This window comes from Podarcis vaucheri (assembly GCF_965113315.1).
Source record: "Podarcis vaucheri genome assembly, chromosome: 16".
Lineage (NCBI taxonomy): Eukaryota > Metazoa > Chordata > Lepidosauria > Squamata > Lacertidae > Podarcis > Podarcis vaucheri.
Window position 1 is genome coordinate 12,178,819 of NC_138754.1, and position 17,290 is coordinate 12,196,108.

The 17,290-nt window shown below is 48.1% G+C and overlaps 2 protein-coding genes and 2 long non-coding RNA genes across 5 annotated transcripts in view; 3 read left to right on the plus strand and 1 right to left on the minus strand.

Moving 5' to 3' along the window:
* Window positions 1–1,210: 1,210 nt before the first annotated feature.
* On the plus strand, window positions 1,211–10,597 carry LOC309520631 (calmodulin-1). Its single transcript, XM_082202628.1, has 6 exons — window positions 1,211–1,458; window positions 4,110–4,140; window positions 4,812–4,955; window positions 6,199–6,305; window positions 7,885–8,020; window positions 9,949–10,597. Exons 1-6 carry the CDS (start codon window positions 1,456–1,458, stop codon window positions 9,975–9,977), a joined length of 450 nt encoding a protein of 149 aa, XP_082058754.1. The 5' UTR covers window positions 1,211–1,455; the 3' UTR covers window positions 9,978–10,597.
* Window positions 1,468–4,013, plus strand: LOC309520801. The gene is made up of 2 exons (XR_014214435.1): window positions 1,468–2,324; window positions 2,445–4,013. It is a non-coding gene; the product is annotated as an uncharacterized lncRNA (long non-coding RNA).
* A 2,426-nt stretch (window positions 10,598–13,023) lies between the features above and the next one.
* LOC309520725 lies at window positions 13,024–14,274 on the plus strand. The gene is made up of 2 exons (XR_014214342.1): window positions 13,024–13,062; window positions 13,400–14,274. It is a non-coding gene; the product is annotated as an uncharacterized lncRNA (long non-coding RNA).
* Window positions 14,275–15,140: 866 nt separating this feature from the next.
* The window catches only part of RPS6KA4 (ribosomal protein S6 kinase A4), a 36,732-nt gene continuing 34,582 nt past the window's right edge, over window positions 15,141–17,290 (minus strand). For both annotated transcript variants that reach the window (XM_082202150.1, XM_082202151.1), the window contains exons 16-17: window positions 17,094–17,257; window positions 15,141–15,902 (exon numbers count right to left, since the gene is read on the minus strand). In XM_082202150.1, coding sequence (XP_082058276.1) covers window positions 15,693–15,902; window positions 17,094–17,257 — 374 coding nt within the window. In that variant the 3' untranslated portion in view covers window positions 15,141–15,692. The remainder of the gene's footprint in view (window positions 15,903–17,093; window positions 17,258–17,290) is intronic.

A 17,290-nucleotide genomic window follows, 5' to 3' on the forward strand; every position in this document is an offset into this window, starting at 1 on the left:
TCTGACTCAGCAATTAAAGACTAATGAATAATCTGTGGATACTAGCAGGCTGGGGCTTGGGGGCCACAGACAATGCTGTGTAGACGATTGGGCTGTGGGTTTTGGGTACACTACCATAATTTACACCCTTTTCCACAAAAAGTGGGATGTGTATGAATTCCTGCAAAAGAAACTCTTGTGAAGAGTTGTTAACATGTTGAGTTTTGGTACTTGTCTACAGTGCCTGCCTAAGTACCCTTCACACGATACTCAAATGTGCTTGTTGTTACTGCCAAACTTCATTTAATTATTTTGTGAATTAGGTATTTAAAAATACAATCTGTGAAATCCCTTGGAATTTCAAAACCTTGCAAAAAGGATGGGGAGAACCTTTGTGGGGAGCCCTCCAGATGTTGGACTCCCATGAGCCCCCAAGACTTAATGGGGAAAGTTGGTGGGAGTTGTAGTTCAGCAGCCCTGGAGGGCTACAAGGTCCCCAGCCCTGCAGTAAACTGACAAAGGAGTGCAGGACAGTTTGATATGCCTTCTGGCTTGCACTCTTTATAAAGACTTGAGGAATGAGGTTATCGCCCCTCTTTTATTGTTCATTTCTGGCCGCCCAGCCACTGCCACAGGGTCCTTTCTCTTGTCAGATCAAGATGAGCAGGTGGCAGCAAAGGTTGCAAGGTTTTTAGCTGGGGCAATTAGAATAAGATCCAGTAGTTGACTATTGATTCAAAACCGTAAAATGCATTTTATATAGTCGACTTTTTATTTATTTTCTTTGTATATCGCGTTGTTGTTTTATTGCTATGGCAGATGGCTGACGCAAATAAAGATGGGTTCATTCATTCATATGCTCCCAGTAGTCCTAAACAGGAAAAGAAATAGGAATTATCACACCCAGCCATCCCTTTAAGTAAAGCTCCCCTTTACTTGTGTGCCCCCCCCCCCGGATTTCCACCTCCCCTTTAATTACCCTCTAAAAAATACCGCCGACAGCATCCCTCTCTCCTCCCCAACTTCCTCTTCCCCGTAACCCACTTATTTACATTCCCGCCCCCTCCTCCTTCCCGGCTCACAACACGCCCTATTTCCTCGCGGCTTTCCCTTTAAGCTGCCTCCCCTGACGCAATGCAGGTGAGGCTAAGCCAATGGGACGTCGGGCGGCGGCGCACGTGACTGCGGAGGGGGCGGGCCCGGGGGGTTTATTTAAAGGGCCGCATTTCCTATTGCTGCGGCCGCGGTTGCCGGGGGCTCGCCGGAGGGAGGGGAATGCGCGTGCGCGCGGGGCCCGGGAAGTAACGTTCGGCGCTTGCCGTTAGAGCAGAGGAAGAAGAAGAGGAGGAAGAAGAGGGCGAGCGAGAGCGCTTGCGCGAGCGGGGCAACGGCGACGACTCAGCCCCGCGTGGAGGGAGACGGACGCCAGCCAGGAGCCGAGAGGTCGCAGCGCCGCTTCCCCTCCCCCACGTCACCATGGTGAGCGAGGGAGGGGGCTTAAATGGGGAGGGGGCGAAGCGTGAGGTCATGTGAGGAGGGGGGGTCTCGACCTTCCCCCCCCCCGCAGTGTGGCGTCTTAAGGAGGGAAGGGGTCAGGCTCCTTTTCTCAATGGAGGGCTATATGGGGAGGGGACCCTCTCCAAAATGAAGATATGTGTGTGTTGAGAAGGGGTCTTCCATCATGGAGGTCTTACGATGGTCAAGTTCAAGATAAATAAGGTTTGTAGGATTCGCATCCCATCCCCCAAATAGGATGTGCGTGGAGTTGGGTTAATAAAAGATGGGGGGGGTGCTTCCATGTATGATGGGGACGGAAGATGGGGGCCTTTGTGGCTTTTATCATATTACTGGGTCACGGGGGGGGGGCTGGGACATCCCACCAATGATGGCATATTATAGGGTGGAAGCTTATGAAGGTGAAGAAGTGGGAGGGGTTCAAAGTGTCTTTCCCCCTCCCCATCCCCCATTTTTTATTTTTACCCATGTTGGGGGTTTGAGCAGCTGGAAGTGGATGGGTTAATAGGAGATGGGTGTAGAGGAAGAAAAAGCTGTATATGGCCAGCTTTCCCCTCCCTTTGCAAAGGATGTGGGGGTGATGAAGTCTAAGGGGAATCTTTTAACTTCTCCCCAAAAGCGGGAGGAGCCAAGAAAGGAATTGCCTCAAAAACAGCTGCACCTGTGGAACAACCTCCGCTTAAAAATGAAGGTGGATGTCTTCTTGGAATGGGCTGGGGCGGAGGAGTCCCAAAAGGCCTCATAAAAGTATGCAGCCCTGGCAGAGAGAGCTTTATAAAGGTTGGGATGCTGAGAAGAGGATCCCTTAAATAAGGGGGGATTTGATAAAAGTGTGGATAATGGGATAGTGGGGGGGGGTTTCCTCATATTGCCCCAAAAGTGGGGTGCTCAGCTAAGAAGAGGCAGTTGATAAAAATGGAGCATTGGTAAGAAAACTCCTGAAGAAGGAGGGTGGTGTAGTGACGAGATAATATGATAAAGGGGTTTGCATTTCCTGAAATGGGAAGAACATAATAATTTGCAAAATTCAGAGCAGGTGGATAGGAAAGGGGGTGCCTTTAAAAGAAGATTCTGTTGTGTGACTAGAAAACCTCATTTTGAGGGTACTTGAACTGCTGAGAAAGAGAAATGGTAGTGGACACCTGATGGGGGAGGAAAGAGGCTTGTGTATGCAAGGGGGGGTGAGAGTAAGAAGTGGAGGACACACCCTTTGAGGAGTTGTGTGCATGCTTGAGAAAATGACTGTGCTTGAGGCATCTGAAGTTTAAAAATGAGATAATGACAATATATAGACAAGAGTATATTTCAAAGAGAGGATGCATAGGAACGTTGGACTTGGTTGTGAGGAGTGGATAGTAAGTCAAAGTTTTAAAAATGCAAAACAATGTGCTTTGTAGAGATCCAGATCATTGGTCCATCTGGGTTTTCTGGCAGAAGTGCTCCCTAGCCCAGCCTGGAGATGCTGGAGCTCCAACCAGGGACCTTTTGCATTCAAAGGAGGTGCTCTTCCACTGAGCTCCAGCCCTTACCTAAGGCCTTGAGAATGGAAATATGAAGGGAGCAGGGGTGAATCCCAAGACAGATGATGGGGTTGGGAGATACAGTATGAGCAGACAGGAGGGAGGATCTGTGTTTGTTCTCCCTCTCCCTCATGTGGTTTCCATTAAAGGAAGAATTAGTGGAAAGACAGTTGAGAAACTGGAAAGAGGAGCTTCCCTGAGAGAGGATTAAAAACTCCTCTTATGATTATAAAAGGAGAACGTTGAAGGGGTTGGTGTGATGTTGCTCACCCACCTTCAGATGAAGAGGGGAGGGGCACATGTTCCCAGGCTCTGTTGTGTCCTCCGACTGTGAAAACGCAGCGTGTAGCCTTCTTAGGGAAAAGACCTCCCTCTCTCTCCTGTTTTTGTGCTTATACTGCTTTGTAAACCACCATAGATGTTGGTTATAAATAGAAAAATGCTAACCATCAAAAATGGGTTATTGACACAGGAACTTGGAGCATGTGATAAGGCTACATAAGGAAGGGTTAGGAGAACTTGAAGTAGGTGAGGTGGGAAGCATAGGTGGCAGGAGCCCATCCAAGTTTGGAAGCGGGCAGTACAGGGTGCGTGGAGAAGAGAGTCAGAGAGGAGCTGGTGGCCTCGTGTTGCCCTTCCTGAAGGCTGAAGTTGATGGACTGTACCTTGGGAAGAGCACTTGCTTTGCATGCAGAAGGTCCCAGCTTCAATCTCCAGGAAGGGCCAGGAGAGACCCCAAGTTGAAATCCTGATGAACTGCTGACAATCAGTCTTGACAGTCCTGAGCTTGATGGACAAATGGTCCAAGTAAGCATAAGGCAGGCCTGTGGGGGTGTTCTGTTCTTAGTCCATATCACTCCCTCTACTTGGGTTGAGTGCAGATGTGAGTCTTTGGGAGAGAGTGGAGGCAACAACTGCATTGAGCTCAGAAGTCAGTGTGTGTGTGTGTGTGTGTGTGTGTGTGAGAGAGAGAGAGAGAGAGAGAGAGAGAGAGAGAGATATGGGGTGCGGCCGTCATGGACCAGGAAGGTGAGACCTGCAAAACTTACTGACTTTCTCTCTCCTCCCCCACCATTCTCCATGGCCTTCCTTCAGGCTGATCAGCTGACAGAGGAGCAAATAGCAGGTGAGAAATTATTTTGCTCCTGGGGCCAGGAACATTGGCAGCATCTGTCAAAATCTAAAGAGTTGGTGTTAGCAGTTGTGTGGCATAAATGCCAAGAGAGCCAGCAATTGGTGCTGGACCTGGTCCTCCAGCCAAACTCTTGCTTGGCCCTGAACGTCCTAGCTAAACTCACTGCCTCACAATCTCCCAGCCTTTGCTCCTTTCCTGTGTAAAACAGGAGCATGTGTAATGTCCTTCCTCAAAAGTATTTCTCTGAATACTGCTTGACCTCTACCCTACTGATTTAAACCCTTAAAGCCAGCTGAGTGTACCTTGGAGGGAGGGGAGGCGCATGTTGGTGTAGCTGCATCCTGAAAAAATGCTATTAAAACAGTACTGGGTGTTTGGGCCCAGGATCTTTTAAGGGCTGATGCATTAGGGCAGTTCTATCCCCCAGCAAGACTTGGATAACCTGCATGGGAGAATACTTGCGTTCTTCCCCCAGACACAGCCTGGGTAGTCCTTCCCCTCTCCATACCTGCCAAGGTGATAACTGGGTTTAGGAGGAGGTTACAAATGTACTCAGCTAGCCCCTTTCCTTTCTGGTTTCCTTTCTGAGTTTGGGGGCTGGGACTTGGGTTGGAGAGGGTAATATCTGGCCCTGAGCTATCTCTCTTCCCTGCCTCTCTCAGAGTTCAAAGAGGCCTTCTCCCTCTTTGACAAGGATGGCGATGGCACCATCACCACCAAAGAGCTTGGCACCGTCATGCGCTCCCTGGGGCAGAACCCCACTGAGGCGGAATTGCAAGACATGATCAATGAGGTGGATGCTGATGGTGAGCTGGGCACTCAAGACTGGGGACGGGTGGGAAATGGGGTGGTGCTGGAACAGGTATTGGATTGGAACTGGAACTGGAACAGGTATTGGATTGGATTGGAACAGCTGGAACTGGAGGATTGGCCCTCCAGTTAGGATTGTCTCATTTCTTTGGACAATTACATGGTGCAGGTGGGAAATTGACACATTTATTTTAGTCTTTGAAACTTGCCCTAGCTGAGGGACGCGGGTGGCGCTGTGGGTTAAACCACAGAGCCTAGGACTTGCCGATCAGAAGGTCGGCGGTTTGAATCCCCGCGACGGGGTGAGCTCCCGTTGCTCGGTCCCTGCTTCTGCCAACCTAGCAGTTCGAAAGCACGTCAAAGTGCAAGTAGATAAATAGGTACCGCTCCGGCGGGAAGGGAAACGGCGCTGCTCTGGTTCGCCAGAAGCGGCTTCGTCATGCTGGCCACATGACGCGGAAGCTGTACACCGGCTCCCTCGGCCAGGAAAGTGAGATGAGCGCCGCAACCCCAGAGTTGGACACAACTGGACCTAATGGTCAGGGGTCCCTTTACCTTTACCTAACTTGCCCTAGTGAAAGGTCTCAGGTTTGGGTAACAGTAGTTGCATCCTACGAGATGCATAAGCCCCAGTCCTAATCAGTCAGAGCCAAAGTAGAAGATGGAAGTGAACATTTGGAGGATTCTGGCAGCCTTTGGGGTGAAAGCGACAGCAAGCTGTCCTTGGAGTGCTGTTGAAACCTGGGCAGGAAGGTGAGGAGTTGCCTTCTTGAACTCACAGGCTGATTCTAGTGGAAGGACAGCCTGGTTTGCCACCCTCTGGACTGATTATTCACCCACCACCCAACTGGGTTCCTGCCTGAGTTGTTCATGGGTGAACTCCCTTAGCTGCCTTCCCAGCTTGAGGATAAGCCAAGTGCATTCATGGAAGGTTGTGGCTCCTTCCTAAAGAGAGCAGGGCCTATCCGGCACTTACATGGCCCTTTCCCCTTATTCCCCTCAGTTACTTGAGCACATACCTGAAACTGGGTTTCTCCACCCAATCTGGTGTTTGGCAAAGCCACTGTTGTCCTGTCCAGGGGGAAGAGGAAAGCGTTTTCAGCAGCCATTGTTCCCTTGAAAAGTATTGACCCTGCTAGGCGGGAGGGCAGACCAGCGGACAAGACTTCCATGTTGCTACACAGGTGATCTCAGCAGCAGTTTTTTAGGCACAGCACTAAAGAGCTGACCCTTCTCCAGGGAATGGCACCATCGATTTCCCAGAATTCCTCACTATGATGGCTCGGAAGATGAAGGACACGGACAGCGAGGAGGAGATTCGTGAGGCCTTCCGAGTCTTTGACAAGGTAGGGGGGCTAATTTTGTGATGAAAAGATGTTTGCTAGGATTCTACACAACTTGTTTACTTGTGGAACTAGTGGCATTCTGCACATGGTCAGCAGCCCTTTTCTCCAGTGGATGGCCTACAGCAGGAGAGTTGTTTATCCCAGGTGTGGGGATCCTTTGGCCCTCCAGATGTTGCTGAACTACAACTCCCATCATTGGCAATGCTTGCTGGGGCTGGTGGGAGTTGTAGTTCAGCAACATCAGCCAAAGGTTCTGCTGTATCCCAGCATATGAGACTCTAATTCCAAGGCCTCAGGAAGGAGCCCACGGGTAGGAATTTTTCAGCTGAACCTGACTGCCAAAAGTTCGTTAGGTCACCTCAGTCCTATAGCTAGAACAGTAAAACTATAACACCAGCTTTCTTGCTGGCTAGCTGCCGTTCTTCCTGGTTGGGAGCAACACTTTCACAGAGGTTTTCCAGTTTCTCTGCCCTTTTAGCTCTTGTTTTTCTTTGAAGCAAAATTATTCCAATGACTGGGGAAAGGTTGTACAATAGAAACTGCTGCTTTTTAGCCAGAGATTGAAAATTGCTGAACACTTTTCCTAGGAACTACTGGCGGCAAGTCCCGTAGTGGTAAAAGCATTTCCCCTTAGTGGCGGCCATTATGATCCTCCATCTTCTACTACAGAGGATGGTTTGGTGTCCTACTAGAGATGCATTTGGTTCATATGGGAGAACAGTGAAGCCAACAGGCCTGGCTGGTGCTATGTGTGAACTGGGGGTGGGGTTTTAAGTGCTTCCTAGGCTCCTTTGTGAAGTGCAGCTTTTTGGTGAGTGCAGTAACGTTCCTCACACGCGTTCAGTCTCATTGAGTCGTTTTGGGTTTTATTCTGGGCACCAAATAAGCCCTGGGGCAAGAACTCCACTACCATCTGAATCCAGGCCACTTGGCCAACTGGCTAGGACATGAGGAATCTGTTCCCCAGGTTATCACACATGTTCCCCCTCCCCTCTTTGAAATTTGAGAGAAAATTGTCTGGAGAAAATGTCAAAACAAAACAAATCTGCAAATAAAATAAAAACAATTCCTTCCAGTAGCACTTTAGAGACCAACTAAGTTTGTTATTGGTATGAGCTTTCGTGTGCATTGTCAATTTGTAGAGAGGAATGGAGAAAGGGTCTCTTCAAGGAGGAAAACATCTTTACAGAGGAATAAAAGTGGAAGGAGAGAGAAAATAACTGGGTTAGAAGCCGTGTAGCTTGTTTGGAAGTATTGTTCCATGGTCCACAGCGGAAAGGATCAGTATCTGAAGTGTGTGGGTTAAGAACATAGGAAGACCCTTTCTGTTGGATCAGGTCAAAGGTCCATCTGCTCCAGCAATCCTGTTCTTACAATGGCCAGCAAGAGGGACCACCGCACAGCCACATAAATCCTTGCATAAATAGTCACATGCATCTGTGCTGCTTCTTGATGTTTCTTTCAAAGTGCATTAATTTGCTTTATGGTGAGGATGGACAAGCCAGTTGTGGATGGAGTAATAGGTTATTATGGGTGTCGACGTCCTCTGCCTCTCTCCCTTTCCTGGTTCCACACACAGGATGGCAACGGCTACATCAGTGCTGCGGAGCTGCGTCATGTCATGACCAACTTAGGCGAAAAGCTGACGGATGAAGAAGTTGACGAAATGATCCGGGAAGCTGACATAGATGGGGATGGACAAGTCAATTATGAAGGTGAGGAGGGGAGCTGGATGTGGTGGCACAAGTGGCATCACAGAGCCGCCATCCTCTTGGGCAAGTCGTCTTTGTTTCAATGGGTCTTGCTCAGGAATTATGGCCCACATAATTTTCAGAGATTTGTTTAGAAAGATGGACGCTAGAAACTTGTGTAGATCTTTAAAAAAGCCCCAAGAACCTCATTATTATTTTTTTAAAGTGATGGTTTTGACCTGTAAAGCCTTACATGGCTCAGGATCTCAATACCTTAAGGACTGCCTCTCCCCATACAAACCAACCTGGACCCTGCACTTGTCATCTGGGGCCCTTTTCTATACCCCACTCCATAGACCTTCAGAAAGTGACAACACAAGAACGTGTGTTTTCTGTGGTGGCTCCCCGCTGGTGGAATGCTCTCCCCTGGCGCCATCATTACATATCTTTAGGTGCCAGGTGAAAACATTCCTCTTTACCCAGGCCATCATCCATTAAATAATCTATGGCCTGTTAAATGTGGGGGGATTGTTATTATGGTTATTTTATTATTAAGCTGTATGTTATGTTTTTGTGCTGCGTAAACTATGTTCTGCCCGAGGGTCTCTGGATAAAGGGCGGTATATAAATAGAAATAATAATAATGGATAATAATGAAGATGATGAAAGGGCAGACTCTGGCCCTGGGACAAATAGTGCCCTGGGCGAGAAGAGCCTTCTTTGTGCTCCTCTCCCATGGTCAGTTTTGCAGGGCTGCTCACAGGGCTTATGGGGACTTGGGCAAGTGTGGTTTGGCCGTGCTACAAAGACTGATGCATGTGTGTATGAAGTCGGGGGCCATATGAAACAATTGTTGCATCCCATGACTACATGGGAGAATCCTTGCTCGCAACACCTCCTTGCCCTGGGAGCAAATCACCTGAGAGGTGTGCTTCAGTTTGTGGGGATAATGGAAGAGAGTTTGGCTTGTGCTTCTCCAGAGTACCTCCTCCAAATTCCAAACCCCTTCCGGTGGAGCTTCTTTCTGCTTCCTGGAGCTACATCTCTTCTGGTTGTGATTTGCTGCTGGCCTCCTCTCCGCTGCTCTCGCAGGAAAGCCTTGTGGAGCTTTAGGCCTCTATTCTTCATCATGTTCAGCACACACAATGGCTGGGGCTGCAAGTCCCCCTCCCTGAGCTCCATCACTCTCTCTCCGCAGCTACAAGAAGTAGGCCATTTGTTGGAATGAGGTAACCAGGCTGGCAAAATCCCCCAGGCCCAGAGTAAGGGTAGATTGGTCTCTAATCTTATTATTGAGTATTTCATTGTGAATATGAGGGTCAGATTCACGATGAGTGCAGTAGCCCAAAAGGAATCTTCAAACGGGAGATCTGTACTTTTGTTGACCCTGCTCATGTATCAGCTGAAGAGTGACTTGAGCAGCTGGAATTTTGCAGGAGTCCATGGGGATACTTGTACATCCTTTATAAGCTACCAGAAGAGGCACTTACCGCCCACTGTGTGGATCTACACAGAGTGCTCACTGATGGCAACCACTCCAACATCAGTGGTGCAGATATTTGTGCTAAGCTGGGTCATCTTTGTCAAATTCTATCTCCTGGTAGAGATGCCTTGCAAGTTCATCCATAGTACCAAAATGACTGATGTCTTCCCAAACATCTGAGTAGCACTATGAAGTCTCCTGACACTACTTGCTTTCTTTCCGTGCCAAAGTTGTTAAGCTTTTTGGGCAAAATCACAAAAAGCCGTTTTTGAGCACTGCCATGGACTTCCATATGTCTGGCTATGTCTTGGGAAATCCAGACCTATGGCAACCCTGGGTGAGCACTTAAAAAAATTAATCCACTATTTTTATCTTTTAAAATTCATTGGTAGGAGGATATGTTTGGAAAGGTGCCTGCCTCTTGAATGTCCTGATTTACTTCCCTTTCCTGTCTCCTTTGCTCCTCTAGAGTTTGTACAGATGATGACTGCCAAATAAGAGAAGCAGCGGCCACTCCTTTCCCTTTCCCTGTGCAGAATGGAAGGACTTGTCTGCTTACCATAGAAATCTTCTCCAGCTCCTCCTGTCTGTCTGGCACTCAACGCCTCCATTGATGTTTTAGCGGTTTGTGGCCATTCTCTGCTGTCTCTTCCCCCTCCCTCTTGGTTTACATGCTTGTGCCCGCAGTGGGTACAGCTGGGATGGCAGGAAGCCAATGGAGAGCCCTGGCCAGGAGAAGCGACGCAAGGCCCAACTCCTAGCATTGTGGGTGGCCCAGTGGTGGAGAGGGGCTGCTGTAGTGAAGGCGCCCCTCCACCCTTGCCTTGTGCCTGCGCTCCATCCCTCTCCAAAGGCCACACCCCAGTTAGTGTGTAACCCTTGCATCCATGGACTGTTTTGTTCAGCTGAGTGCCTCCTTCCGCCATCTGCAGTTGTCTTCCTGGGAATATCTGCATATCTTGGGTATATTGTAACTGTTAAACCTCTTAATAATTGCCGTGCCCTACCCTACCCTCTCTTCCCTTACCTTCCAGTGGCTTCAGGGAATGATTCTGTTCCATTCCAGTTGGTGTACGGTTTCTTTTTCTTCTTTTGAATAAAGTCTGTGTGTTTCAAAAGGGTGGGCCCAGTGTGCTTTGTCTAAAGACAGTTTTCTCCTTCAAGGCAACAGGCTGCATCATCTATTCCTCTCACCGGCTTGGAAGCAGATCTCTGTAGAGATCCCTTTCCCATGCAAAGAGCTCCACAGATCCCTTTTCATTCTTGTCTTCCCAGAAACTAGAGAATAGCATTTTCTCACAAGCTTCCCACCTTGTGTGAATCATCACGGGGGCTGTTTCTGGTTCTCTTGAATGGGGGTGGCTTAAAAATGGGGCAAACAGCCAATGGGGCATTTTAGCCTGTAGGGAGGTTTTATTTGTGCATAAGGGGTGTTTATGATGACCTCAGAGCAGCACCAGATTGGAGGAAGTCAGAAGCTACAGCACACTAGGTGTCCAACATGGGAAAGTGTCCAAAAAGTGGGCAAGGCAAGAGAAGGAAATTCTACACTGGCATCCAAAACTGCAAGTGTGGCCACAGGGGGATCCTTATAGGCAGACAGTGGGGGCAATTGGATTTCTGGGGCCTAATGAAAGTACAATCAAGGGATCATCTTGAGTTCTGCATGGTAACCTTGACACATAACCTGTTCCAGGCCTCTTGCACCAAGCTGTGCAAATCAAACCAGAGGTTGGGACTGCTCATCTGGATTTACTGCAGGAATGCATCAACCGAACAATTTCCATTTTGCCTTTGGATTATCCTCGGTCCAGTATATATCCCTGAAATCAAGTTCAGTCTGGCCAGGTTTATCTCATGACTGGTAAGTGCTCCGGTTTTGGCTAAGTGGGCAATTGGACTTTGCTGTTGCATTTGGTGACAACCTTTGTTGCAATCGGAGAGGGAGGCATAGGCTTCCCAGTGCCAAGAGTAAGACAAAACACGTTGGCTTAAGAGGTGATTTTTATTTTCAAATAAAAAATACACAAGGTTTGGTTGCATGAATGAGATGCCCCTGATGGCTGGTTCTTGGCCTTTTGTGCTGCTTAGAGAAGGACTTAAGAATACATTCCCACTCAATCCTCCACCATCTCTTCAGCATAGAGTATGGGGGATATGGCAATTAAGACATACACACACGCACACACATATAAACACAAACATACATGGATACCCAGTTCCCCAAGGAGGGGGAGCCCCCCTCCCCAAATGAAAAAAGCTGCCAAGTGCAAAAAAAATGAACGAGGGGGAGCAGCTGGCAAGACTCTTTTCGGTAAGCATCTCTGCTACAAATCTAAACTTTTTAAACGGCAGTTATTGTCGTGCTATTCCCAAAAGGGGAAATGTAGTTTTGGTACAGGTGCTGAGAATTCCTTGTTTGAGATCTTTGCAGTTTATTTAAATAGAGTTCCTTAGCTGAGAGTCCACTTAAAACAAGTTAGATGGTTCAAATAAGTCGCATGCCCAGAGTTTCTCTGTTAAACACTGGCCCATTCACACTGGTGATGAAGCAAGAATGAGTTCTCCTGGGAAGAACAGATACGTGTTTCACATTCGCTCACTCCCAAAGGGAATGGAAGCCGAAGAGCTGTTTTGGGACCCTTTCCCCATCACATTGTGACCAAAACAAACACATTTTCTCTCCTCTAGTCCATTTTCCTTCAACCAGCAAGAAGCATTTGGGAGCTGCCCAGGAAATCCAATTCATCTCTGAAAGAAATTGCACTTTGTCATGCCCAGGAAGGGGGAAAAAGGTTTTTTTTTGGAGGGGGAATATTATCTGTGGTTTCACTTTCCTGCCCCTCTATATCAGTTAAAAGGGGAGGGGGGGTGGATACTTTGTGAAACATGGAAAAGAAAGCATTTGGTTAAATATTTTCCCTTAAGGTGAACACTTTATATTCTAACACCAAAGCTAGATTAGCTATAAATAGTGAGGTGAGAGCAGTTTTCTTCAGCTGTTGAGGATGTAAGGTGATTACTGAGGGAATTCAAGCTAGTTAAGAGGCTGACCTCACTGCATATCCTGGGTTGAATGGATACAGCTAGTCAAGCCATGAAATAGATTCCAAAATTTCCACTTTTGGGGGTTGGTGAGGGAGGAACCTATTATTTCCCTCTCTCTGGCTTCAAAGTTACCAGGTAGTTTACATCTCTAATTGCACTTCCCTTTAAAGTGGCTAACAATGCACTCCTATCTATGTCTACTCAGAAGCAAGTGCTATTGTTTCAGTGAGACTTCCTTCTATGTATATGTGTAAAGGATTGCTGTCTAAACCTAATTCTCCTTTTTCCTGTATTATTTCAGGGCATTCTGGCATCTCATTATTTTACTACAATAACATTTTCATTCCAGATTTGATAATTCTAGACAGACACATACACATGGCTTTCTATTCATACAGTTGCTATATACTAGAATTTCTTAGATCTGGGCCTCAGTAATGATTACCACCTTAACACAGTTCTGCATCTTTGAGAAGAACTACTGGGTCAGGCCAAACTGTGAGTTCCATAGTTAATTATGCACCTTTTAAATACAGTGGTGCCTCGCAAGACGAAAAGAATCCGTTCTCTGATTCTCTTCGTCTAGCGGTTTTTTCGTCTTGCGAAGCAAGCCCATTGACGGATTAGCGGATTAGCGCTATTAGCGGCTTTTAGCGGCTTATCTGCTGATCGGATCAGCTGATAAGCGGCTTAGCGGCTTAGAAAAAGGGGGGAAAGGGGGAAAAAACAGCAGGAACTCGCAAGACATTGTCTTCTTGCGAAACAAACCCATAGGAAATTCGTTTTGCGAAGCACCTCCAAAAGGGAAAACACTTTCGTCTAGCGAGCTTTCCGTCTTGTGAGGCATTCGTCTTGCGGGGCACCACTGTAAGTCCTCCCTTTTATCTGTTCTGAATCTCCTACTAGTCTTCATTGGCTGACCTCAGGTTTCAGTCATTCCCTCTTAATCTGATGAACAAATGCTAGGTAATTAGAATCCCTCAGTGCTCTAGAAACACGTACAATTATTTGCTTTTAAAAGCTTGGACTTTTGACAAAATTTGAACATAACCTTTCTGCAACAGTAGTGTAAGCAAAATGGGGTTACAAAACCCCCCACAAATTAATCATAGAATTCTAGAGTTGGAAGGGACCCTCAGGGTCATCTTTAACCCACCTGCAATGCAGAAATCTCATCTAAAGCATCAGTGACGTATGGACATCCAACCTCTGCTTAAAAACTTCAAATGTTGCAACATGACTTTCACATTCATTTATACAGTCACAGATGGGCTGGGTCTTAGTAGTAAAAAAAATAAATCTGAATTTTGGAAATGGGATCTCTGTGCAAACTTCCAAGTTGTGATGAGCAAAATTCTAAATTTATGTTTATTTTAATGATCCTATCCAAGCTAATGCAATCAGGATCCTGCTCTCAAATTAGAAGTGAGCAAAATTCAACACTTCCATTTTATCTGTCTTAAAAAGTGGGAAATAACTGGTTCTAACTAAAATCTGATTCCAAGTGCAGTTACAAGGTGTTAACAGAACTGGATTTAACAATGTGATGAAGTTCCTTCCCCATCTTTCTACATTTTATCTTGTTCTACCTCTTAAGTGAACAAGGAGATGGGACAGATTTCTGAAGCTGAGAGAATGATTTTCTCCCTTCCCACTGCTAAATTCAAGTGTGTTATCACACAAACTCCACCCCTCAAGCCTGCCTGCAGCATTTTTTATAATAAAAAACATACAGATATTTCTCTCTTTCTAAAAATATACTCACTCTCTCTCTCTCCCCCTCAACATTCCCACCCTCTCATCCCATTTTTGTTTCCTGAAGTGCCTGAGCTTTAATATACAAAATCTCCCAGCACAGTAGATTCTGCTGTCACTGTAAGGCAAAAACCAAAGACCCTTTTTGCCCCACATTATCAGAAATTTGTGGGAATCCCTCAGCAGACATCTCCTCCCACCCCCTACCCCGCTTTTCCGCAGAGGTTCCTATTTGGCTTGTTAACCCATTTGCATCCACGGTGCATCCTATATTAAATAAAGTGGTGAGTGATTCTGCCCCTTCCCCCCCGCCCTGCCCCGTCCCTGCAATACACAGCCCTTGTTCCCTGCCTGGCCCTCTTCCTCTGGGTTGTATCCCCAAGTAGACCCATTGAAACAAATGTTCCCAACTTAGCATGCCCATTCATTTCAGTGGGTCTGCTCTGTGCATTACTAATGTTAGAGACCACCCTCTGTCGTTTAACAATAGCGGGAGGTGCCGAAAATTTTCCTTGGCACTCGGCTGTGTGCCAGGATAAAAACCTGCCTGTTTTTTGTTGTTGTTGTTTGCTGTTTTTTAGCAGCCTTTCCCAGGAGAAAATGTCTATACATTTTCCCGCAATACATGGTTTTGCACTCAAGGGAGGCAAACCCACGTCTTGAATGCTGTAACTCGTTAGTGTGACCTGGGAGTTTGATGGGTGTGGTGTGGGTGTGGCTGGAATGTGGTTTGTTTGGTTGTTGTTGTTGTCTTGCTTTTGTTGTTTTAAGGGATGGCATCCAATTTCGTTGCACTTTGTGCAATGTTGCACTTGTGTAATGACAATAAAGAATCTATCTATCTATCTATCTATCTTCAATTGTAACTCCTGACCTTAAATCACCTGACTCCAGTCCCTCAGGAAAAGGGACCAGCCCCTCTTGGGCTTTCAGGGGGAGGGCAGAGGCATCACCTCCACATGGCCTCCGCTTGATCAGTGTAAAAAAACTCCGCACCTATAACCCAACGTCTCCTGGCCCTGCCTTTGCAATGGGACGGCAGGCCCTGAACCATCAGAAAGGGAACACGGATTTGGTATTTTTAAAGGTGCGGTGCCTTCTTACGGGGCTGCCCTATGGTCTCCTTGTTCTCCCTACAGCAACTGAGCGCCCCGCAAGAAACACAAGGAGTCGTCTTCTGGGCAGGGGGTGGGGGCTGCAAATCTCTCCCCGCAGAGAGAGTTTTCCTCCGAAAGACGTGGGCCACTTTGAACAACAAAACAGACCCCATCATGAATGAAAGTGGGGGTGGGGTGGAATTGGGGGGGTGGGGTGGGGTGGAGGGAGGGGGCTTCCTCCCTCAACAGCAACATAGACAATAAATACCCACTTCCCTCCTGACCAAGCGATGCACCTCCTCTCCCCAGGGTGCTATGAGGGAGGGTTGTGGCAAACTCTGGGAACCTTGGCTTTGTGGGGGCGAGAAGAAGTCGCGGAGGAGGAGGAAGAGGAGGAGGAGCTGCTGCTGCTGCGACGGGCTTCGGCGCCAGTGCTCGACATCTTCAGTTTGCGTCGTTTGGCAAGGGGGGCGTGCTCCACGCTCTTCAGGAAAAAGCCTTCGCGCTTGCCCTTGTTAAAGGCCTGGGAGAGGAGAAAGAGTTGAAGCTTGAGGATTTGTCCTTTTGTCTTTTGTCTCGAAACCCTAGCCACCTTTTTTAGGTTTGTGGGCAAAATTTGTGTTTTTGACGAAGTGCCAACCCATCTGGTCAATCTCTTCCCACTCCCCCCAGCCAACAACCCTCCTCCAGAGAGCTGGAAAGAAAGTGCTTTTCCAAGTGATCTGGGATCAGATCCAGTAGAATTAAAACTATGTCTTTGAAAGCACACAGCTGAAAGAAGAAGTGGGGAAGAGTGCTGTTTTCCCACTTTCCTCCTTCCACTCTGCATACTTTTCAAGGGAGAAGGTAACCACCCTAACCGGATGGTAAAGCTGCCATCCGACTGCCATTTACCGTATTTTTTCGCTCCATAAGACACACTTTCCCCCTCTTAAAATCTAAAGGGAAATGTCTGTGCGTCTTATGGAGCGAATGTGTGGTCCCTGGGGCAGGGGGGGGAACCCGGGCTTCCCCTGCCAGCCCCACAAGCTCAGGGAGCAGTGGGAAGGCCGCTCCCCCCTGCTCTTTGGGGCTGGGGGAAACCCGGGCTTCCCCCGCCAGCCCCACAAGCTCCTGAGCAGCTCTGGGGTAGCCCGCGAAGCCTCCACAGGGCAGTGGGGAGCCTTCATCCCACTGCCCTGGGGAGGCTTCGCGTGGCTATCCCTGGCTTTTGCGGGAGGTGAGGGACGGGACAGAGCGCGGCTGCCCTTCTCCCTCCTTGGGGAAAAGCCCCCAAGAGCCACACACACGCTCCACGCAGCTCATGAAATGGAGCGCTGAGCAGAGCCTGGGATGCATACAGGCTCTGCTCAGCACTCCCTTTAAATAATATTTTTTTTCTTGAATACCCCCCCCCCAAAAAAAAAGTAGGTGCGCCTTATGGTCAGGTGTGCCTCATGGAGCGAAAAATACGGTATTCCTCTCAACACTCAGGCCCAACATAACACGAAAAGCAGTGTTCGGGAAACAAGATGGCCGTTGCTCCAGAGAAGCTTTGCCACGCCTTAAGGTTCATAGGGTGAGTGTAACCCATGAACCTTGCAGGCCGCACCAGCATAGGAGTGCCCCCCACTCCCGGCAGGATCCTCTGAACCCTGGTGCTCCCCAGCGAGTACATTTCGTCTCATTCGGTTCCCCCAAAGAAACTTCCTGCTCGGGTTGTCCAACCTCTTACCATAAAGGCAACGTTGACGCCAGTTCGCACGGCAGGCCCTGAGCTCTCCAGAATGTCCGGAGTCATGAGGGGTGTGGAAGAGAGGGCACTTCCATCTTGGAGCCACTCGCTGTAGCGCAAGCTCGACATCTTCAGCCGCTTGACAGGATCCACTGTGAGGAGGCCTGAGAAGAAGAGAGCAAGCGAGGAAGAGGGAA